The 23,816-nt window shown below is 42.4% G+C and overlaps 1 protein-coding gene across 2 annotated transcripts in view; it reads left to right on the top strand.

Annotated features, from left to right (window-relative positions):
- The window catches only part of csmd2 (CUB and Sushi multiple domains 2), a 1,532,573-nt gene that overhangs the window by 568,371 nt on the left and 940,386 nt on the right, over positions 1–23,816 (top strand). For both annotated transcript variants that reach the window (XM_078423311.1, XM_078423310.1), the window contains one exon: positions 20,321–20,528. In XM_078423311.1, coding sequence (XP_078279437.1) covers positions 20,321–20,528 — 208 coding nt within the window. The remainder of the gene's footprint in view (positions 1–20,320; positions 20,529–23,816) is intronic.

Below are 23,816 nucleotides of genomic sequence, written 5' to 3'. Positions count from 1 at the left end.
TGCCCACTTGATAATTGTTTGAAGTGCTGTGGAAGTGGCCATTGTTTCTGTGGAGCCTCTGTTACTAATCTGCGAACATTGGAGTTTGACTCATTGAACCTCATTGCAATATTGTGAGAGGCACGTATGTCAGTGCCTGATTCTATCATTAATACACCTCTAGAATTATTCTCAACTATAAAGCTGCTGGTTTCAGCATTGATGTTCATCTCAACTGACCTTGAAAATAACTGTCTTTTATTCAAGTTTACAAGCTTGCTGATCACAGACTAAGTCTGCCTACAGTTCAGTTTTTAATGGAATAAGGGCAGCAGAAGTACCAGAGAGGAGTTTGCAACACTGACATCAGCTATCTTTCTGTAAATTCCTATCCCTTAGCATTGTCCAGTGGGTCAAGGATGTGCCACTTATCTTGTGGATGCTGTTTCTGTAACACTGGAGTCAGATGTTTATAATTGGCCATGTCAGGCCCTCTACAACCACTCACCTTCATTGAGAATGCAGGAGAAAGCCAATGAATCCTGCCTCGCCATTCATTATGATCATGGCACATGTGCCTCAGGGTTGATACTAAAAGGACCAAAGTTGTGCACATTACTGCAGGCGCAGCCTCACCAGTACTCTGTGCACGAGTAACAATACCTCCATATTTCAATACGCGGATCAATATGCACGAAAAACAAACCACAGTGATGGTCCCTTCAAGTAACACGGGCTGTTTTTCACTCCTCATTTACGGCCTGCTCCAGTGCCATTTGTGAAGCACACATTTTCATTAGTCGTCATGATAGTGACATCGGTGTCGTGTTGCCTGTCACTTCAATTTACACTCCTGAGAGCTCGTTTCCAATGTTCGGTAACTTCTGCAACTGCAACAATTTCCTGTAACTGAGTGGCTGATCGACTTAAAGGTTGCGTCCCGTGGACCCTTGCGTGAGTAAGATGTTATATACGTCGGCCATGGATATACGACTGTGCAGGCAGGCATTCATTTATTATTGGGCGTGGAGGCCACATGGGAGCTCCAATGTGGGGCATGCATGGGAGATTCCACCAGAGCAGCTGACTGTCTTGCGGAAACAGCCGCATGTGGGCGGCAGTAATGCACTGCCGTGGAGACGCGCAACTCCGAAATAGAGAGGTGGGCTTAAAGAATTAAATGTAAGGGTGATTTACATAAGTCGCCTATTACGTAGGTCAGGGAGTGCCTGCTTAGATAAAATCTTACCATAAAGTACATGAACAATTTTCTTGGTACAATGTGATTTTGGGGCCTCGCATCCAGAATAGCGACCAGGAAACAACTGGATTGTAACAATTCATGTTGCCCCTTGATGCCCTAAAGGAATGCTCCTGGAAATGCCAACTTACCTTACAGACCCAGGTTCAACCAGTTTATTATCCCAGGCCCAAAGTAAACGGTAATTTTGGTGGAATTTCAAACAAGATGGAGCTCGCAATGCTAAAAGCATTAACGGAGTCACAAAGTGCTGGAGTAACTCAATGGGTCGGGCAGCATCTCTGGAGAACATTGATAGGCAACATTTCAGGTCAGAACCCTTCAGACTGATCATGGTGGGGGGGGGGGGGGAGAGAAAGCTAGGGGAGGTGTGCAAGACAAAGCCTGGCAAGAGATAGGGTGGATAGGGTTGTTTTTTTATGAATAGGTCGGTGGACAAAGGCTAGAAATATAAAGACAGAAGGTGTGAATTATCATTTTGTCTTTTCATCTCAGGCCTTTATCTAACCACCTGCCTCAAAAAAAAATCCCCCTCACATGTATCCACCTATCACTCACCAGGCTTTGTCCTGTCCCTCCTCTCCCCTAGCTTTTTCTTCACTCCTCCTCTACCGCAATCAGGCTGAAGAAGAGTACTGCCCCAAAATGTCACCTATCATTGTTCTCCAGAGATGCTGCTTGACCTGCTTATTTACTCCAGCACGTTGTTTCTATTTTGGTAAACCAGCATCTGCAGTTGCTTGTGTCAGCATTCAGTGAGGTTTGATTGCTATGGCCTCAGGCCACTCATGTATCGTGTGAAAGTGTGTCCAATGATTTTTTTCCTCATGTTGTAGCTATAAATGACTGGTCTTTCAAGATTCAGGATTAGAACTGTCAAGTAGACTGCTGATTGGTTCTTTGCTGTGGGCCCTGCAGCAAAATTAATGCATGTAATTATTTTCAGCTAGTTACCTATCAATGTCACATTGGTATCAACATTACTTGTCAAACATAGTGATTTGTTAAAGCAACCAATGAGTGAAATAAAACATCCGTTTTATAGATCTTTGACGTAGCAACATTCATCCTGAAGGCATTGACACAAAATTGAAGGGAGATTTAGTTGGTCACTGGAGAAGGCAGAGATTACGGAGTTTAATTTTAGACCAGCAGATTTTAATTTAGTTTTAAACTTGATTTTAATAGCAGAATGTAAGACGGACTGGATGGAGACCAGAAAACGAGCTGAAGTGTTAAACTGCCACAGAGTACTTGCCTTTGATGTTAACAGAGGACGTTCTCTCAGGAGATGAGATAATGCCAATCTACATATTCGGGAAGTCTTTAAACTTAAGACTCTGGAAGAAGTGGGGCTGTTGAGACAATAACATTCTCTCGCTCTGTGCAAGCTTATATACCAGGCATTGACAGCTTCAAGAAACTGGGGTGTGGAGATATATTCAAAACATATAAACCTAAACAGTTACGATGTTTTGGAAAACATCACTTCTATAAACAAGATTGTTGCTGTAAAAGAATTGTAAATATTTGTAGAAATAAAGAACTGCCGGTGCTGGAATCTTGACCAAAAATACAAGTCCTGGAGTAACTCTGAAGGTCAGGCAGCATCTCCCGAGGGCATGGATAGGCAAAATAAGGTCCCGCCCAAACGTTACCGATCCATGACCTCCAGAGACACCGAGCGATTTCTGCACTTTGTGTTTCCAGTAAACATTTATTTAGTTTCCTGACTCATTTTTAAAGCTGGCTTCCATTTCAAGCATGACTCCATGCTAACAGGAAGTGATTAGGGCAAAAATTCCACCTGATCAACGTTCCTGTTGGACGCACCCACGCTCTTTCACAGTAGTTCCAGAATCTAGTTTTGCCAGTTGTGCTGCACTGATGGACTTCATGTAGAGTGCATCAGGGTATTGTAAATTTGGAAAGGCTTCCCAAACCTTGTGTTGAGGAATCTGCCTGCTGATTTAACCTAACGATTGTAGCCCCGCTCAAAGAAACAGGTAGGAATGAAAGGGAAGAAGACTCTGTTGAATCTTTAAGACATTCACAAACATTAAGAAACATTTACCATTGATGTGTATCAGTTCTTGGGTTGAGATCTCGCTGGCTGTCAAAGCCACCTTGTGAGTGCAGTTGGTTACTCCTGCTGGAAGAGATCCTCTGCTGCTTTAGCCTCCACCCTGTACTGGCTTGTACCAACACCATGTCAAAGGAAGGTGGCACCTGAGTCCACAAACCAGTACGGTCTTAAGGGCAGGCAGCGAATCCGTGACCTCAAGGTCAGCAGAAGATCTACTGTCATTATGACATGGAAGAAGGGGGGCGCCATTTTAATTTCATCGGAGATCCATCAGTGTCAGCTCCAATTTGTTCTGTACATTTTCATACCTCTAGTTTCCCTCCCCCCTGCCTCAATCAACCAGAACCAAAGAAGGGTCTGAACTCAAAACGTCACCTGTTCCATCTCTTCAGAGATGCTGCCTGAGCCGCTGAGTTACTCCAGCATTTTGTGTCCGTGTTTGACACATTTTTTATACGCGATCTATAAATCGTTGGATATTGGGCTGTATCTGGGTGAACGACTGTCGAGATTGCGCATAAAAAGCTGGCCAGGAACACTAAGGAACTGGGGAGAATAAGAGAGCCACTGTTAAAGGGGGGGAATCGGATAGCAAAAGTAATTAGAAAGTCGGCAGTTCAGAGAGGGGCCAAGGAGTGGGGCCCCAGTATTTTAGGTATATCTCTCACTCAGTTGTGGGTGTGACAGATTAGTCCAGCGGAGTCCAGCATAGGTTTACTAGGTTAATTACTGGAATGGCGGGACTGTCATATGTTGAAAGACTGGAGCGACTAGGCTTGTATACACTGGAATTTAGAAGGATGAGAGGGGATCTTATCGAAACATATAAGATTATTAAGGGGTTGGACACGTTAGAGGCAGGAAACATGTTCCCAATGTTGGGGGAGTCCAGAACCAGGGGCCACAGTTTAAGAATAAGGGGTAGGCCATTTAGAACAGAGATGAGGAAAAACTTTTTCAGTCAGAGTTGTAAATCTGTGGAATTCTCTGCCTTAGAAGGCAGTGGAGGCCAATTCTCTGAATGCATTCAAGAGAGAGCTAGATAGAGCTCTTAAGGATAGCAGAGTCAGGGGGTATGGGGGGAAGGCAGGAACGGGGTACTGATTGAGAATGATCAGCCATGATCACATTAAATGGTGGTGCTGGCTCGAAGGGCCGAATGGCCTACTCCTGCACCTATTGTCTATTGTCCTGTGGTATTAAGACCCAATTGTTCTAGGATTGTTTAGTTCATTTTAATGCCATGTGTACTGAGTACAGTGACAAGCTTTTGTTGCTTACTAACCAGTCAGCGGAAAGACACTACATAATTACGTGTATAGCTTATTCTATCCTCGGCACTGAAATGTCCATATTGCACCAACTTAGGAACAGGGCCTTTTCTGCTCTTGATCCACCCTGTACAGCTGGTTCAGGAGGTTGGATTTGCTGTGGCTGGGAGAGAAGCTATGGATATGGGATAGTGAGGCTTTGTGCCTGGTGTCGGGGTGGAAAGAGTGCCGGTAAAGGATCTCTTTAATCGGAGATCAAGAATTCTTCATTTTGTTCTGTTCAGGACATACATAAATAGATCCAGGTGAAGACCATTCTATTCCTCATAACTGCTCTGTCACTCAGAGTTCACATTCAATGAGATTGCTGAGCATGTGCACTAATCCAAATCCTTTGATTCCCTCAATATGGAAAAACATATCAATTTCTTTCTTGAATAAACAGCAACTGAAGCTCAAACTCTTGGGCAAAGAATTCTAAGAATTCACCACTTCCTGGCTGAAGCTCTTCTCTACTCTTTGGACCTTAGAGATACAGTGTGGAAACAGGCCCTTTGGCCCACTGAGTCCGTGCTGACCAGTGATCCCCGCACATTAACACTATCCTCCACACTCGGGACAGTCTTCAATTTTACCAAAGCTAATTAATCTACAAAACTTGAGTGTCAGAGGAAATCGGAGCACCCGGAAAAAACCTAGGCAATCACAGGAAGAACATACAAACTCCGTACAGACAGCACCCGTAGTTGGGATTGAACCCGGGTGTCTGGCGCTGTAAGGCAGCAACCCTACTGTTCCACCACTGTGCTGCCCCATTCGGACCTTTTGCAGATGATACTAAGTTGGGGGGTAGTGTGAATTGTGAGGAAGATGCAATAAGGCTGCAGGGTGACTTGGACAGGTTGTGTGAGTGGGCGGATACATGGCAGATGCAGTTTAATGTAGATAAGTGTGAGGTTATTCACTTTGGAAGTAAGAATAGAAAGGCAGATTATTATCTGAATGGTGTCAAGTTAGGAGGAGGGGGAGTTCAACGAGATCTGGGTGTCCTAGTGCATCAGTCAATGAAAGGAAGCATGCAGGTACAGCAGGCAGTGAAGAAAGCCAATGGAATGTTGGCCTTCGTAACAAGAGGAGTTGAGTATAGGAGCAAAGAGGTCCTTCTACAGTTGTACCGGGCCCTGGTGAGACCGCACCTGGAGTACTGTGTGCAGTTTTGGTGTCCAAATTTGAGGAAGGATATTCTTGCTATGGAGGGCGTGCAGCGTAGGTTCACTAGGTTAATTCCCGGAATGGCGGGACTGTCGTATGTTGAAAGGCTGGAGCGATTGGGCTTGTATACACTGGAATTTAGAAGGATGAGGGGGGTTCTTATTGAAACATATAAGATAATTAGGGGATTGGACACATTAGAGGCAGATAACATGTTCCCAATGTTAGGGGAGTCCAGAACAAGGGGCCACAGTTTGAGAATAAGGGGTAGGCCATTTAGAACGGAGATGAGGAAGAACTTTTTCAGTCAGAGGGTGGTGAAGGTGTGGAATTCTCTGCCTCAGAAGGCAGTGGAGGCCAGTTCGTTGGATGCTTTCAAGAGAGAGCTGGATAGAGCTCTTGAGGATAGCGGAGTGAGGGGGTATGGGGAGAAGGCAGGAACGGGGTACTGATTGAGTGATCAGCCATGATCGCATTGAATGGCGGTGCTGGCTCGAAGGGCTGAATGGCCTACTCCTGCACCTATTGTCTATTGTCTATTGTCTATTGTCTATTGTCTATTGACCTATCTCAAAAAGACCAACCTGTTATTTCAAGATAGCCATCCCCATTTCTAGATGCCAAGAGAAGGATCAACTCTGAATCCATTCTAAGAATTTTGGACATTTTTACTAATTTTGTTATTCTGTTCTGACCCACTGAATGTATAAAGTACATAAACCTGGAGAATGAAATGCATCATTATAGGCATGCTGTTTGGATTTCAAATAAATAGTTTGGATTTCAAAAAAACAAAAAACTTGTTTTTTGGATGACAAATAAAGATATCTTGAATCTTGAATCTTGAATCTTGATATGGGCTTGTTACTACAGTTTAGTGGCACATGAGAGAAAATCACTGATGCTAATGAGTTTGCATCATTTACATTTAGGCTCACAAATCTAACTACTTTCAATGATAGGCGTTTCTGTGGACGCAGTCGGGAGACCCGGATGGTGGTTTGCCTCCCTGGTGCCGGTGTCCGGGATGTGTCTGAGCGTGTCCAGGATATCCTGAAAGGGGAGGGAGAGGAGCCAGAGGTCGTGGTACATATAGGTACCAACAATATAGGTAGGATAAGGGAAGAGGTCCTGAAAGGAGAATTCAGGGGGCTAGGAAGAGAGTTAAAAAAAAGGACTTCCAAAGTAATAATCTCAGGCTTACTGCCTGTGCCACGCGATAGTGAGAATAGGAATGGAGTGAGGTGGAGGATAAATACGTGGCTGAGGAACTGGTGCAGGGAGCAGGGTTTCAAGTTTCTGGATCATTGGGACCTCTTCTGGGGGAAGTATGACCTGTACAAAAAGGACGGGTTGCATCTGAACCCGAGGGGAACCAATATCCTGGCGGGGAGATTTGCTAAAATAACTGCGGAGACTTTAAACTAGTACGGTTGGGGGGAGGGACTCAAACACAGATAGCTAATAGGCAGTGTGTGAGGCAGGAGGCAGAAAAGGGAAACACTCAGACCCAATATGTAGGAGAGAAAGAAGGGAAAAGAAATAAACTGAGAATAAGAAATGATGGGTCCCTTAAATGTGTATATTTTAATGCTAGGAGCATTGTAAGAAAGGTGGATGAGCTTAGAGCCTGGATTGACATCTGGAAGTATGATGTTGTGGCGATCAGTGAAACATGGTTGCAGGAGGGTTGCGATTGGCAATTAAATATTCCAGGATTTCATTGTTTCAGATGTGATAGAATCGGAGGGGCAAGAGGTGGGGGTGTTGCATTGCTTGTCAGGGAGGATATCACAGCAGTGCTTTGGCAGGACAGACTAGAAGGCTCGATTAAGGAGGCTGTTTGGGTGGAACTCAGAAATGAGAAAGGTTTAGCAACACTTATAGGGGTGTATTATAGACCGCCAAATAGGGAACGAGAATTGGAAGAGCAAATATGTAAGGAGATAGCAGATATTAGTAGTAAGCACAGAGTGGTGATTGTGGGTGATTTCAATTTTCCGTATATAGACTGGGAATCACATTCTGTTAAAGGGCTGGATGGTTTGGAGTTTGTAAAATGTGTGCAGGATAGTTTTTTGCAGCAATACGTAGAGGTGCCTACCAGAGAAGGGGCAGTGTTGGACCTCCTGTTAGGAAATGAGATGGGTCAGGTGACGGAGGTATGTGTTGAGGAGCACTTTGGGTCTAGTGATCATAATGCCATTAGTTTCAATATCATTATGGAGAAGGTCAAATCTGGACCAAGGGTTGAGATTTTGGATTGGAGAAAGGCTAATTTTGAGGAGATGAGAAAGGATTTAAAAGGAGTGAAATGGAAATTGTTGTTTTATGAAAAGGATATAATAGAGAAATGGAGGATATTTAAAGGTGAAATTTTGAGAGTACAGAGTCTTTATGTCCCTGTTCGGTGGAAAGGAAAGAATAATAATTTGAAAGAGCCGTGGTTTTCCAGGGAAATTGGACACTTGGTTCGGAAAAAGAGGGAGATATACAATAAATATAAGCGGCAGGGAGTAAATGAGGTTTTTGAGGAATATAAAGAATGTAAAAGGAATCTTAAAAAGGAAATTAGAAAAGCGAAAAAAAGATATGAGGCTGCTTTGGCAAGTAATGTAAAAGTAAACCCCAAGGGGTTCTACAGATATGTCAATAGCAAAAGGATAGTGAGGGATAAAATTGGTCCATTAGAGAGTCAGAGTGGACAGCTATGTGCTGAGCCGGAAGAAATGGGGGAGATATTAAACAATTTCTTTTCTTCGGTATTTACCGAGGAGAAGGATATTGAATTATGTGAGGTAAGCGAAACAAGTAGAGTAGTGATGGAAATTAGGAGGATTAAAGAAGAGGAGGTACGGACACTTTTGAAGAATATAAAAGTGGATAAGTCTCCAGGTCCTGATAGGATATTCCCTAGGACATTGAGGGAAGTTAGTGCAGAAATAGCAGGGGCTATGACGGAAATATTTCAAACGTCATTAGAAACAGGGATGGTGCCGGAAGATTGGCGCATTGCGCATGTTGTGCCTTTGTTTAAAAAAGGTTCTAAAAGTAAACCTAGCAATTATAGACCTATTAGTTTGACGTCTGTGGTGGGAAAATTAATGGAAAAGATACTTAGGGACAATATATATAATTATTTGGATAATCAAGGCCTGATTAGAAACAGTCAACATGGATTTGTGCCTGGAAGGTCATGTTTGACTAATCTTCTTGAATTTTTTGAAGAGGTTACCAGGGAAATTGATAAGGGCAAGGCTGTGGATGTTGTCTATATGGACTTCAGTAAGGCATTTGACAAGGTTCCACATGGAAGGTTGATTAAGAAGGTTAAATCGTTGGGTATTAATAGTGAGGTTGCAAGATGGATTCAACAATGGCTGAATGGGAGATACCAGAGGGTAATGGTTGACAATTGTATGTCAGGTTGGAGGCCAGTGTCTAGTGGAGTGCCCCAAGGATCTGTGTTGGGTCCACTGTTGTTTGTCATTTACATTAATGATCTGGATGATGGTGTGGCAAATTGGATTAGTAAATATGCAGATGATACTAAGATAGGTGGAGTAGTTGATAGTGAGGTAGATTTTCAAAGTCTACAGAGAGACTTGGGCCTTTTGGAAGGGTGGGCTGAAAGATGGCAGATGGAGTTTAATGCTGATAAGTGTGAGGTGCTGCATTTTGGTAGGACAAATCAAAATAGGACGTACAGGGTAAATGGTAGGGAATTGAGGAATGCAGTGGAACAGAGGGATCTGGGAATAACTGTGCATTGTTCCCTGAAGGTGGAATCTCATGTGGATAGGGTGGTGAAGAAGGCGTTTGGTATGCTTGCCTTTATAAATCAGAGCATCGAGTATAGAAGTTGGGATGTAATGTTGAAATTGTACAGGGCATTGGTGAGGCCGAATCTGGAGTATGGTGTGCAGTTCTGGTCGCCAAATTATAGGAAGGATGTCGACAAAATGGAGAGGGTACAGAGGAGATTTACTAGAATGTTGCCTGGGTTTCAGCACTTAGGCTACAGAGAGAGGTTGAATAGGTTGGGTCTTTATTCTTTGGAGCGTAGAAGGTTGAGGGGGGACTTGATAGAGGTTTTTAAAATTTTGAGAGGGACGGACAGAGTTGACGTGGGTAGGCTTTTCCCTTTGAGAGTGGGGAAGATTCCAACAAGGGGACATAGCTTCAGAATTGAGGGACAAAGGTTTAGGGGTAACATGAGGGGGAACTTCTTTACTCAGAGGGTTGTGGCTGTATGGAATGGGCTTCCGGTGGAAGTGGTGGAGGCTGGCTCGATTTTATTATTTAAGAGTAAATTGGATAGGTATATGGATAGGAGGGGATTGGAGGGTTATGGTCTGAGTGCAGGTAGATGAGACTAGGTCAGGGAGAATGGTCGGCGTGGACTGGTAGGGCCGGACAGGCCTGTTTCCATGCTGTAGTTGTTATATGTTATATGTTATATGTTATAGCAATAGTGATGCCAATAGTGCCCATGCTCACAGAGCCAGAGGCCCAGGTTTGATCCTGACCTCGGGTGATGTCTGTGTGGAGTTTACATGTTTCTCCATGTGAATGCGTGGGTTTCCTCTGGTGTGTGCGAATCTGGTGATTAATTGGCTATAAATTGCCCCTTGTGTGCAGGGAGTGGATGAGAAATGTAGGTTAATTGGCTGGGTAAATGTTAAAAAAAATTGTCCCTAGTGGGTGTAGGATAGTGTTAATGTACGGGGATCACTGGGCGGCACGGACTTGGAGGTCCGAAAAGGCCTGTTTCCAGCTGTATGTATATGATATGATATATGATATGATATGATATTTAACGCTGACTTTAACACTATTTTATAATCACATTTTCAATTTTTTGTTTGAGGTCTAAAAATTCAACTGTGTTCTGCTTAAATATTGCTTGAATGAATTGAAATCAATTCTAGGTTAACAGCAACACGGCACAGAGATATTGAAAGAAATGTTTTGTGCTTTTCCAGGCACATGTGCCCCAAACATAATCAGGAGGTTTGTCACTGTGTAATGCATTTTTAATAACAGCCTTGCAAAGGACTTGCTCAGGAAATCAGGCCGAAGCAGTTGGAAGAAGTCCTCCCCTTGCATTGTTTAAAAGGGCCATTACATAATTCCAGGACATTTGGGGATTAGTCGTAGATTATTCAGTTTGGAAATGATATGGCTTGGTTTCCTGCCAAACCAAAAACCAGGAGAAATGAACTAAAGGCAGGACTTGGTGTACTGAGGAGGCAGAAGGATGAGGGGGAGAATGGCTCTATCCAGCAGACAGTGCTTACTTTGCAAGCATCTCTGGACCAGTATGTTGTGCTCCAAGCAAGTCAATACACGATAGACAATAGGTGCAGGAGTTGTCCATTTGGCCCTTCGAGCCAGCACTGCCATTCAATGTCATCACGGCTGATCATTCTCAATCAGTACCCCGTTCCTGCCTTCTCCCCATACCCCCTGACTCCGCTATCCTGAAGAGCTCTATCTAGCTCTCTCTTGAATGCAAACAGAGAATTGGCCTCCACTGCCTTCTGAGGCAGAGAATTCCACAGATTCACAACTCTCTGAGTGAAAAAGTTTTTCCTCATCTCCATTCTAAATGGCTTACCCCTTATTCTTAATCTGTGGCCCCTGGTTCTGGAGTCCCCCAACATTGGGAACATGTTTCCTGCCTCTAAACTGTCCAACCCTTTAATAATCTTATACGTTTTGATAAGATGGGTGGATCTGATGTGCACGAGTCATGCACAGTGGAAATCGGCCCCAAGACCCACGGTGTTCATACTGAGCAACGAGCAACCATCTTTATTGATCTTTGTTTCTTCTTCTTCCTTCCCCATTCACTCTCCCTCCCATACCCTACCAATTCTCATGGCGTCTACCTACATCAGGAGCAATTTATAATGGCGAATTTATCTACAAACAAGCAAGTACTTTGGAACCCAGTATACCCTGGGGAAAACCCACCAGCTCACAGGGAGAATATGCAAACTCCACACAGATATCATCCGAGTTCAGGAAACCCCCCAAATTGGGGGCACTGTGAGGCAGCAATGCTAATCACTGCATTACTGTGCCATCAAATGTTTTGAGGTTAAGAGTATTCAAAACTAAAGTAACGGCACCAAGCTCTCTTTGCCTGTGGAGGTGAAGTTTACTCTTGCTGTCCATTTTGTTACACAGATACATGGACAATAGGTGCAGGAGCAGGCCGTTCGGCCCTTTGAGCCAGCACTGCCATTCAATGAGATCATGGCTGATCATCCACAATCAGTGCCCTGTTCCTGCCATCACCCCATATCCCTTGATTCCACTAATCCTAAGAGCTCTATCTAACTCTCTTTTGATGCATCCAGTAAATCGGCCTCCACTGCCTTCTGAGGCAGAGAATTCCACATATTCACAACTCTCTGTGTGAAAAAGCTTTTCCTCATTTCAGTTCTAAATGGCCTACCCCTTATTCTTCAACTGCGGCCCCTGGTTCTGGACTCCCCCAATATCGGGAACATGTTTCCTGCATCTAGCATGTCCAATCCCTTAATAATCTTATATGTTTCTATAAGATCCCCTCTCATCCTTCTAAATCCCAATGAATACCAGCTCAATCGCTCCATTCTTTCATCATATGACAGTCCCGCCATCCTGGGAATTAACCTCATGAACCTCCGCTGTACTCCCTCAATAGCAAGAATGTCCTTCCTCAAATTAGGAGACCAAAACTGCACACACTCTAGGTGTGGTTCAACAGTGGAAGGACCTGGCATCATTCAGATAATAATCTGCCTTCCCGTTCTTGCCTCCAAAGTGGAAAACCTCACATTTATCCACATTATACTGTATCTGCCATGCATCTGCCCACTCATCCAACCTGTACAAGTCACTCTGCATCCTCATAGCATTCTCTTCACAGTTCACACTGCCACCCAGCTTTGTGTTATCTGCAAATTTGTTAATGTTATTTTTAATTCCTTCATCTAAATCATTAATGTAGATTGTAAATAGCTGCGGTTCTAGCACCGAGCCTTGCAGCACCCCTTTAGTCATGGCCTGCCATTCTGAAAAGGACCTGTTAATCCCTACTCATTGTTTCCTGTCTGCCAACCAATTTTCTATCCATGTCAATAAACCTACCCCCAATACCATGTGCTCTAATTTTGCCTACTAATCTCCTGTGTGGGACCTTATCAAAGGCTTTCTGAAAGTCCAGGTACACTACATCCACTGGCTCTCCCTTGTCCATTTTACTTGTTACATCCTCAAAAAATTCCAGAAGATTTGTCAAGCATGATTTCCCCTTCACGTTTTCCTTAAATCCATGCTGACTTGGACTGATCCTGTTACTGCTATCCAAATGCGCTGCTATTACATCTTTGATAATCAACTCCAGCATCTCCCCCACCACCGATGTCAGGCTTCAGATCTTTTCACATCGGCTGATAAAATCCACTCATACCCAAGATATACCTCACTGCTGCTCTTGTAGTGTCATGGAGGCTTTATACTGGAGGAGAGCGGATTTAATCTTCTTAGAATGGCATTGATTGCCTTGTTTCTGTCTTTGCCCAAGGTTCAAGAAGATACACTGTATCTGCTTGAAACAAGACCTTTTTATCGTTTGCAAAAGCTATCAGGCAAACAGGCCATATAGATCAATGTTACAAATTGTGTCCTAATAGCCATTGCCATGTACTCTCAGGTACTCTGCTGTACCCATATTTCTTCAGCTATTGTTAAAAGACCCCTGTCTTTGGCGGGGACAAAGGGTAACCTATCGTCCATGATTCCTCCCCCCTTTCTGAATCCTGGGAAATATTGGAGCGTGGAGTTAGAATTCCAGCAAAGGGCACAAGGCACATTGTGAAGACTCCCATCATGGATTCTTGAGATGTGGTTGTATTTCCTGGCCACCGCCTTCAAGGCGTTCCCAGTTTGTCATCGTCTGCTGCACCTTGTGCTGGATTACTATTATGAACACAGAATCTTCACTTGCTGAATTCAGACATTGGTCTGAGACTGGCGAAGTATCATGGTTAATTGTCAGTGTCTGAGGCATTACTCTTGAGAAGCGGAGTAGAGTTATCACTTGGGGCTAGATCGAAGGGCTGTATGAACGAAACAGTTTCTCCCAAAATGCAGTGGTTTTAAAAATAAAGTGTTTTATAAAAGGAGCATGAGGTTGAGAATGGGAATTTAGTTTCAAGTGAAGTTTCTGCTTGGTTTCCAGCACTTATAATGTTTAATGAAAACTTAATTCAGTAAGCATTGTTAATCTGTTGAGATTGTTATTGTGCAAGTGATACTTGGATCTGGTGGGCAGGTTAGAGATGCCCAACATGTACCGGAGAGGAGGGTAATCTGGACGGATTGGTCCCAACAACAGGCACACCTCTGAGAGAAGTGGTCGGATTAGGATGGGGCTGATGTGACTCGTATTGAACAGAGTAAAGAGTGTGAAAGAGGTTGAAAATCTGTAGAAAACACCGCTGTCCAAAGTTGAGTCAAGACGAGGTTAATGTCATTGGTACAAGTATAGTGAGGTACAGGTACCACGACAATCTTGATTGCAGCAGCATCACAAGCACATGGACAGCATACAAAAGCATTAATTGTACATAGATTACACACCAATTCTACAAGAGGGTGAAAAGGGTGAGACCGTGCAAAAATATACAATTAGAAACCGAGTCCACAATTTTTATTTTAGATTTAGAGATACAACGCAGAAACGGGTCCTTCGGCCCACCGGGTCCGCGCCCGTGCTGCCCAGCGATCCCCGCACACTAACACTATCCTACACCCACTAGGGACAATTTTTACATTTGCCCAGCCAATTAACCTACATACCTGTACGTCTTTGGAGTGTGGGAGGAAACCGAAGATCTCGGAGAAAACCCACGCAGGTCACGGGGAGAACGTACAAACTCCATACAGAAGGTGCCCGTAGTCAGGATCAAACCTGAGTCTCCGGCGCTGCATTCGCTGTAAGGCAGCAACTCTACCGCTGCGCCACCGTGCCGCCCAAGATATCAATAGTACAAGATATCATGAGTTTCCGAGTTTTTTCAGCATTTTGCTTTTTGAACTAGAGAAATTTGATCAAATCACTCACAAATGGAAACAGGTGATATTTGAAAACACTTTATGAGCTTTATGAACTAAGGAAGTCACACTAATGCCTGTAATGTTATGTTGTCGAGGTCAAGTCAAGTCAAGTCAATTTTATTTGTATAGCACATTTAAAAACAACCCACGTTGACCAAAGTGCTGCACATCTGATTAGGAAAAAAAAAAAGAAACATACAGTGGCAGGCAGCCAAACAGGATGATTGGAGGATTCGAGCTGTTCTGCAACCTGGTAGTGTGAGACTTTCTGCCTTTGTACCTCCTGTCTGATGCTAACAGCGCAGAGGCCAGGCCAAGATGGCGGGAATCCTTTATGGTAGATGCTACCTTCTTGAGCTAGCGCCTTATGTAGATGCTTTTGATACGGCAAGCAAGGTGCTTGTTATGAACTGAGCCGAGTCCACTACTCTCTAAATCCTCTTGCACGCCAATGCATTGGAATTGCCATGACAGCCCAAGATGCAGTTTGTCAGGAAACGTTTTATTATGCATTTGTAGATATGTGGGAGAGAATGCGGCAACATGTCAAATTGCTCCAAACCACTAAGAAGGGAGAGCATCAACAGGTACAATGCATGCTCCCTTTATGGGAAAGGCTAAAGAAATGTTTTTTTTAAAAGAAAAGGTTAAATATCCATGTTATCCTTGAGTAGAAAACCATCCAGAGTGGGCAATATCATTTGGGGGATGGATATGATTTTTTGGAATGGCACAGAGTCACACATTACAACACATTTGGTACAGTTCATCTCTTGGTATTTTCTACAGTAGCAGTCTGAATTTTATAAAAAGGATTAAACATGTGTGTACAGTCATCTCCCATTATCGCCAATTCTCAGCTGATCTTGGTTTCTGTGGTGGCCAAGACCATGAACACATGCACTTTGTTCTCAATGCCCCACCTCCCCATTTCCAGTCTTTGGCTGCTAGTGGCACTTGTCCGGTGAGATGGGAGCTGTTTTTGGAGTCTATGATTATTAAGTTGGCCTGGTGATTGATGTGCATTGTGAAAGTTAGACATATTGCATGAACAAGTGTCAGTTTAGTTGTGTCAACTATGGCTGTTCATCTCATTTGCAAGTTAATTTTGTGAGAAACTGTCACACCAACGTTGGACCAGTTCTGTTGCATTGTTGTTGTTTCAGGTTGAGTTGCCATCTGAATTGATTCAAATACTTTTCCCAAGATTGATCCAATTGACGACATCTGAAGTGTGAGTGCAGCATCTGCCCACTCCATATCCTCTGCCATGACACCAGCAACAATAAAACACTTCTTTCTGCTAACTGTCATTCTCTCGTGTATACACGCACAATGATTCTGTGAAACATCACTCTACAATTACATTTCTTGTGGGGCCAATCTGAAACTGAGTGCATGATGGCTGGCACAGATTGGACACTAGTTTAGTTTCGTGATACAGCGTGGAAACAGGCCATTCGGCCCATCGCGTCTGCGTCGACCAGCGATCACCACATACACCAGCACTATCCTACACGTTAAATAAAATTTACAATTTTACCGAAGCCAATTAACCTACAAACCTGTACGTCTGTGGAGTGTGGGAAGAAACCAGAGCACCTGGGGAAAGCCTAGCCAGTCATGGGGAGGGTTTACAAGCTCTGTACAGACAGCACTTGCAGTTAGGATCGAACCTGGGTCTCTGGCGCTGTTAAGGCAGCAATGCTACTGCTGTGCCACCATGCCACACACTTGTGCACTGGTGCTGGTCAAAATATGTACTCCCAACAGGAATAAACTTCTGCCATGGAAGATACGCAAACTTCCCATTACGCAGTCGTGATCTGCATTGTATCGATAAAACAAAGGTGGAACTGGAACTGAAAATAAACAAAACTGTCGATTTGGAAATCTGTAACACAAACAGAAAACCCTGGTTCACATTTTGGGTCTGAGAACTGATTTTCTTTCCACACCTGAGTTGTTCCAGCTTTTTCTGCTTTGGGAACTGGAGAAATCAGCTCTAACCTCTGACAGATGGAAATAGATGATATTTGAAAACACTTTTTGAGCTTTATGAACTAATGAAATCACAATAAGGTCTAAAATCCATTATTAATGTCCCGAAATGGACATTTATCCAGAAATGTGCCACCTTTACTGCATTTTTGAGAACTTAATTTAAATTGTGGTGTCAAAAGTCATGTTGGTTAAATGTAATGAAAGAGATGCCAACATGAAAGAATGTACCTGAGTCACATGTGAATTGCCCATATGGGAGTCCTGTGGTCCATTCGTATGCTCACCTTGCAAATCACAGTGGCAAATCCACATTGCAAAATATGATGAGAGTGAACTTCTTCAGTGTGTATTGATTTTAATCAGAAAATCAAGATGAGTAAGTAATTTCAGAACAGACTGGGAGGTAGAGACCCATTTTTGTAATTTTTTTGTGTCATCTTGTGACAGGGAAGATTTAAAGGCCAGTGTTTTGCTTTACTTGGTGAAACAGATTCACCTAAAAATCCAATACCTGATTCTCAGATTGCATTATTTTCTAGGATAAGATTTTTTTATTTTTTACTCTGATTTATTTTACTACCTCGTTCTATTTTTTCCTATCATTCTGTGCTAGGTGCAATGACCTTCGGTCCTCATAGCGACGATGCTGAATGAGCTGAGCTGAAGCTGGAAAAATCAGATCAGCATAATAAAATGCCTCTGAATTAAGCCTAATGATAGATTAAAACCAGGAGTTAGACTGAACTTCAGCAGGGTGTATAAATTTGTTAGAATGTTTAGCAACACATTAGGACAAGATCCATCATTTTTCTTGCCGTTGAAGTCTGAGGTTTGGATGAAAAGTGAACCTAGCAATTATTGAAGCGTGCAGGAGAAGAGAAAACTGGAGATTTATTTTCTCACTGTTTTTTTTTACCATGTTGGAGCATATTTATTTCTTGACTTGCCACATTTTCTGACCGTTTCATATTTTCGTCAGTTTTTAATTTTCTCTAATTTCACCTTTTGACCAAAGAATGAAAAACATGGAAAGAAAACAGTCTCCGGGGCTTAAGTATTGCTTTGCAAAGTTCATTTCTGTTAATTCAAGACCTTCGTATTTTATTTGTGAGCTGAAACCTTTTCAAATACATTTGTCAACAATCACCAGATGTGACAAAATCTAATTTGCAAGAAAAAAACCTACTGTGAGTTGCTTCCTGAAAAAGTCCTTGGTTACATCAGCCTTTTTTCAATTTATTTTAAGACATATATTATTTGTTTAGATGCAGTGGCACTATGAACTGCAGTGGAGATAGGAAACCCATTGACGACAAATAAAAATGCTTCTCGTTTCATTGGTTTTGACAGTAGCCATTCCCATCCTCTAACTGAGCTTTATCAAGTGGCTCCAGTCTTTCTGCCTCACCGATTTGCATCATTCCAGTGGCTTTTAGTTTCCATTTTCCTCAATATGATTGGTCTTGATAGGTTCCAGTGCAGTCATATAAATATTGATAGTTACGGCAATCCTGGTAAAGAGCATTGATTTATTTTTCTTATGAAATATGGAGAAAGATTGATTTATTCGCTTGGGTTTGAAGCCGCAATGAAGATTATTGCTCCTGAATTTTTTTCCTGCCTGAATTGTGCTTGTTTGTTCACACTCACTGTCAACTTGCTTGACTTGTGGCCTCATATTTAAGGCTTTTTTTTTTCTTGCTTGATTTTTTATCAGGGCAATTAAAAAATGTAGCTGACGGCATCAGTTGCAATATTGATTTTTGTTAATGGGGACTAATGTTTGGTGTTGGCAAGGTCAGCCTGATGAGTTACTGATTGGAAATGCTAGCATTCAACTGCCAGCCTTCTGCTTGTGCTTACGCATGCTTTGATCTCGAGTTTTAAAACAGTACAGCATGGTTTACTTAGGCCTTCTAAAGTGCAGGTATATTTCTTGATGTTCTACCCTTAAATAGCTTTGTTGGGGATGCCTTTGTAGAACAAGACATAGCTTTTCTGTGGCAGGCAATTGAGTCCCTTTTAACAATATGACATCTTGCTGCTAACAATTATCTGTGCACTTGTTGCTGTCAATTAGCTATGCTCTTCAACTACATAAGTCGGCCTTGAAATATTCCCTTGTGCACTGTGGATGGCTCAGTTGTAATTATGTATGGTCTTTCCGCTGACTGGTTAGCATGCAACAAAAAGCTTGTCGCTGCACCTCAGTAAACGTGACAATAAACGATACTAAACTTAAACATAGGGACTATGCTGCATAGTGGTGTGTGAAGAAGGGCAGTTCCAGAGGACTGGGGGGGGGGGGGGGGGGGGTGTAGGGGGGGGGGATGGGCATTTTACTGGAGAGCTCACATTTGGGTAGAGAGAGCCAATCTGCCCAGAGATCATCCATGTTTACAATTACTCTCTTGGCAGGAGATTGTGGGGAGCTCAGTGTGGATGCAATTCCTACATCTGTGGGGCCGCTGTGTCCTTGATGTAAACCTGGATAATTCAAGCCTGGTCATCTCATCCTTTTGGTTGAAGGAGAGGTAGCGGAAATCTACTGTGGATGAGTTGGGATGAGTTATGTTCCTGATGGATCTCCACCAATACCTCCAATGTTTAGGTTCCATTTCCATACTCTTCAGCAGGACAAATGTTAAAGGGGGACTCCTTAGAAGTAAGCTTTGAGTGCAGAAGTGTAATTGAAGGTTCAAGCAAGGCTCACTTTTATGTGTGAGCAGATTATTAAGTGAGCTTTGAGACTGCAGATTGTTGTGGGGGAGTCTGTCAAAGAATGTTGTTTGTACATGACTAGTCCTTTAAAGGTTGTCATTTAACAGTAAAGACTGTGAGCAAATTGTGTTTTATTTTAGTTTGGCAAGGATGTTATATTTGCTCGCAATGAAGTTAAATATTCTGGAGCACAAAAATAGGCCTTGCTCTGTTGCTGACATCATTAGAGCAAATTTCACAGTCGTATTTCAACTTTTTAAGCACTGAGTCATTGTTTGACTTTCTTAACTGTTAATTTGTGTTCTGAAGTCACAATCAACATTAATATTTTGGTACTAAACTGTTAATCAGTGAGGAATGATTAGCTCAAATGTTTACAAGGAGATTTGTTGGAATTAGAATCAAGTTGAATTAATATAAATTATCAAAATTACACCTATAAAAATAAAATAGATTTATCTGGGCATATTTTAAGCTTTTACACTCGTAGCTGGACTTTTAGTGACTGATGTAACAGTGACAAATTAGTTAATTTGGGTCATTAAAAATGCTTTATTCTTTGTTCGGCATTTGCACTTTTATACCACAAGTTGTAACAACTTAAATATAGTTGATATTTTCAAGATGAGGATATTACCTTTTCCTGAAGTGTATTTGTCTGTTACTCTGCAGCAAACGATGGTTGCGGAGGGACCCTACGAGGACAGAGTGGCGTTATCGCGAGCCCTGGTTTTCCATCAGATTATGACAACAATGCAGACTGCACTTGGACTATTCTGGCAGAACCTGGCGACACCATTGCACTGGTCTTCACGGACTTTCAACTGGAAGATGGATACGACTTCTTGGAGGTCAGCGGAACAGAAGATTCGTCAACATGGCAAGTGTACAAATTCATTATCATTAAGTTAAACCCAATGGTGTTCATGCAGAGTGGGATCTGTGCTTTGATCTATTGTGAAAAAGATACATGGAGACCACAGTGCGACTCCACTGCCACATTGAGGTGTTTTGATTTCCAGATGATGCTATTCTTCATGATGGCAATTTGTTGTGAGTATTCGTACCCCATCAATCCTTTCTCCAGGGTTGATCTCTCTGATATAAATCCTTATAGAGTTTGTGTTGCAGAATTAACAACTTTTGTAATTTCTTCTGACTCCTGCTTGTGTTTTCACTGCATTTATCACAGGATGCTGTGCATGGCTGAAAACTATTCATTTTTTTTATCGAATGAAAATAAAGAGAAAATGTGCTTCATTGCACAAATCTGTTATAAAGGTGATGGATTGCAGTTCCCTAATTAATCTGGAGTTGGAACCTGAAAGTGATGTCAGGATGTTTGATGATTGCTTCCTTTGCATAAGTGGTGATGGTCATTAAAGTAGCCATGGTTATTGCTGTTTTATTGTGATGGTTTGCTTCTCTGTGTTCACACAACCATTGCCTGACTGAGCACTTTGTTAACTGGATAGATTTTGTCACAGTATGGAAGAAAGTTTTGAAAGGGATACTACGATTTACAAGAGCGTTGGTTGCTTAAATTGTCATCTGGAAACAAAGTCTCTTGCATAGGATTTGAGGATCATGGTTGATGACCTGACTAGAATTCACCTCAAAAATGATATTTGTTTGAATTAATGTCAGATTATAAGCTCATTAATAATGCTTACCGATCTCATTTCTGGAAAGTATCATTTACATTTGGGAAAGAGAAAAACGCCAAAGGAATTATAAAGCATTTCTATTACACCAACTTATATTGCAGATGAATAGTGTTTCAATTGAGTCTGTGATAAAGGTGAACCCGCAGTGAAGAATACAAAATATTACTACTTTGTGGAACAAATATTTGGTATGTTAAGAAATGTTGGCACATATTATTGGCACATTTGGTAAAAGAAGGGAATGTTGATGTAAATTAAGTATCATGTAAACCATTGGCAAGTCCAAGACTCGAAAGTAGAAACTTGTCAGAAATAACATGCGTTGTAGAAACAATATTTTATTAACTTTTTTGGCAGATTATTAAAATACCTAATGGGTATTCCAGCTCTCTTCTTCACTGCCTTTGATCTTGTCTCTTTTTGCAGCCAAAGGGCCGCCATTAAGTCATAAAATATGTCCGTCCAATTTTATTTGATGCATCATTTGAATTGCAAAGGGCTTGCATTTTACTTTATTATTCCAGGTAAAAACATTAACATATTGTTTTAAATCTCATAGACATGGTGACCTTTTGTAAATTTGCAGTCCTCTGATTAATGATGAGAACTATGCTGCCTTTCAGATGTTTCCTTAATCAGCATGTGGGTGGTCTGACTCTAGGAGGGTCCATACAAGACATTGCATTGGGAGACGAGCCTGGCTAGGTGACTGGTGTTATGGTAGAAGAAGAATTTGGGGTAGTGGTCACATTTCCATAAGTTTTAAGGTTGTTTTGAATAGGGACAGGTCTGAATGTTGGGGGAAGGTACTTAATTGGGACGAGGCAGATTAAAATGGCAGGAGAGAGACCAAGATTGTATACAGCTCTATTGGATCACCCCTCAGCCTCCTGTGCTTCTAGAAATAAAGTCATAGTCTACCCAACTAGGCCACCTTACAGCTCAGGCCCTCGAGTCCTGGCAACATCCTCGTAAGTCCTCTCTACACTTTTTCAATTTTAATGAGATCTTTCCTAAGAAGGAAACTGGACACTATGCTCAAACTGCTACCTACCTTGCATCTTGTACAAGTTTAACATAATATATCTCAAATTCTGCACTCAATTCCCTGACAGATGAAGGCCAATGTGCCAAAAGCCTGCTGACCATCCCATCTGCCTGTGATGCCACTTTCAGGGAACTCTGTACTTGTAGTCCTCGATCCATCTGCTCTGCAGCACTCCCCAGAATACTACCAGTCACTGCGAATGTCCTGTCCTGATTTGACTTAGAACTCTGGAGCTACAGAGGGTGAGCCTAATATGATTGGTGTTTAAGTTACTGGTTGGGGTTCTGATGGACAGGATCTACCAGCATTTGGACAATCAGACTATGGGGTATATAGTTTTATTATTGAGATGTGTACCGAGGTACAGTGAAAAGATTTGTTTTGCTCATTACCTAAACAGATCAGATACACCATACATATACAATCAAGTTAAACTCAAGTATAATAGATATAGCAAAGGGGATGATAAAGGGTGCAGAATATAGTTTTCAGCATTGTAACACATTAGCTCCAAAGGCAATGTCCAATGTCCTCAATAGGGTATAGGTGAATAGGACCTAGCTTGTGGAAGGACTGTTCAGAAGCCTGATCAGAAGGGAAGAAGCAGTTCCTGTGTCTGGTTGTGTGTGCTTTCAAGCTTCCCTACCTTCTGCCTAACAGGAGCTGGGAGACGAAGGAATGACCAAGGTGGTGTAAGTCTTTCATGATGTTGGCTGCTTATTCCGAGGCAGCACGAAGGGTAGGTGGAGTCATTGGTGGGAAGTCTTGTCTGTGTAATGGACTGGGCTGCATCCGCAACTCTCAATTTCTTACAGTCTTGGGCAGAGCTGTTTCCAAACCAAGCTGTGATGCGACCCAACAGTATGCTTTCTGCAGTGCATCTATAGGGGTTTGTTAGGGTGAGTTTGGGAGTTAATTAGTCATGATTATATTGAACAGAACAAACTCCAAGGACTGAATCCTTACTCCTGCGCCTTTTCATTTTTATTAAAAAGGCAAAATAGTGGCTTCTGAAAAATTGTCACGACATCCTTGCTTTTGTACCGTCTACAACCAATTGAAAAATGTGTTGAAATGAAAATGAAATCATTGTTTCTTTGTGTTATCATTATAAATATACAATGAGGTGGCATTGGCTCAATGAGTCGAATGTGTTCTGCCATGTCACAAACAAATGAGGATGTGACAAGTCTTTGATTACCAGAGAACATCCTTGTTATTCAGGTGTAGCGAATAGTGAGTCTAATATTACCACAGAATCGTCAATCTAGAATTCACCGTGAACCTGTGAACAAAGATCACACTGAATCTTTCCGGATGCCCTCCCGTCCGAGAAGTTGTTGGCATCTGCCAGCCAGATCTGCAACAGCACCTGTGCAATCCTTACGCTTGTACATTGCATAAAACTGGGAGGGATGCCAGAGCGCTCCCTGCTGGTGAAACTACTGAAGAA

Source organism: Rhinoraja longicauda, chromosome 27 (assembly GCF_053455715.1).
Source record: "Rhinoraja longicauda isolate Sanriku21f chromosome 27, sRhiLon1.1, whole genome shotgun sequence".
In the NCBI taxonomy this organism is placed as follows: Eukaryota; Metazoa; Chordata; class Chondrichthyes; order Rajiformes; family Arhynchobatidae; genus Rhinoraja; species Rhinoraja longicauda.
This window is presented reverse-complemented; position numbering and strand designations above follow the sequence as displayed.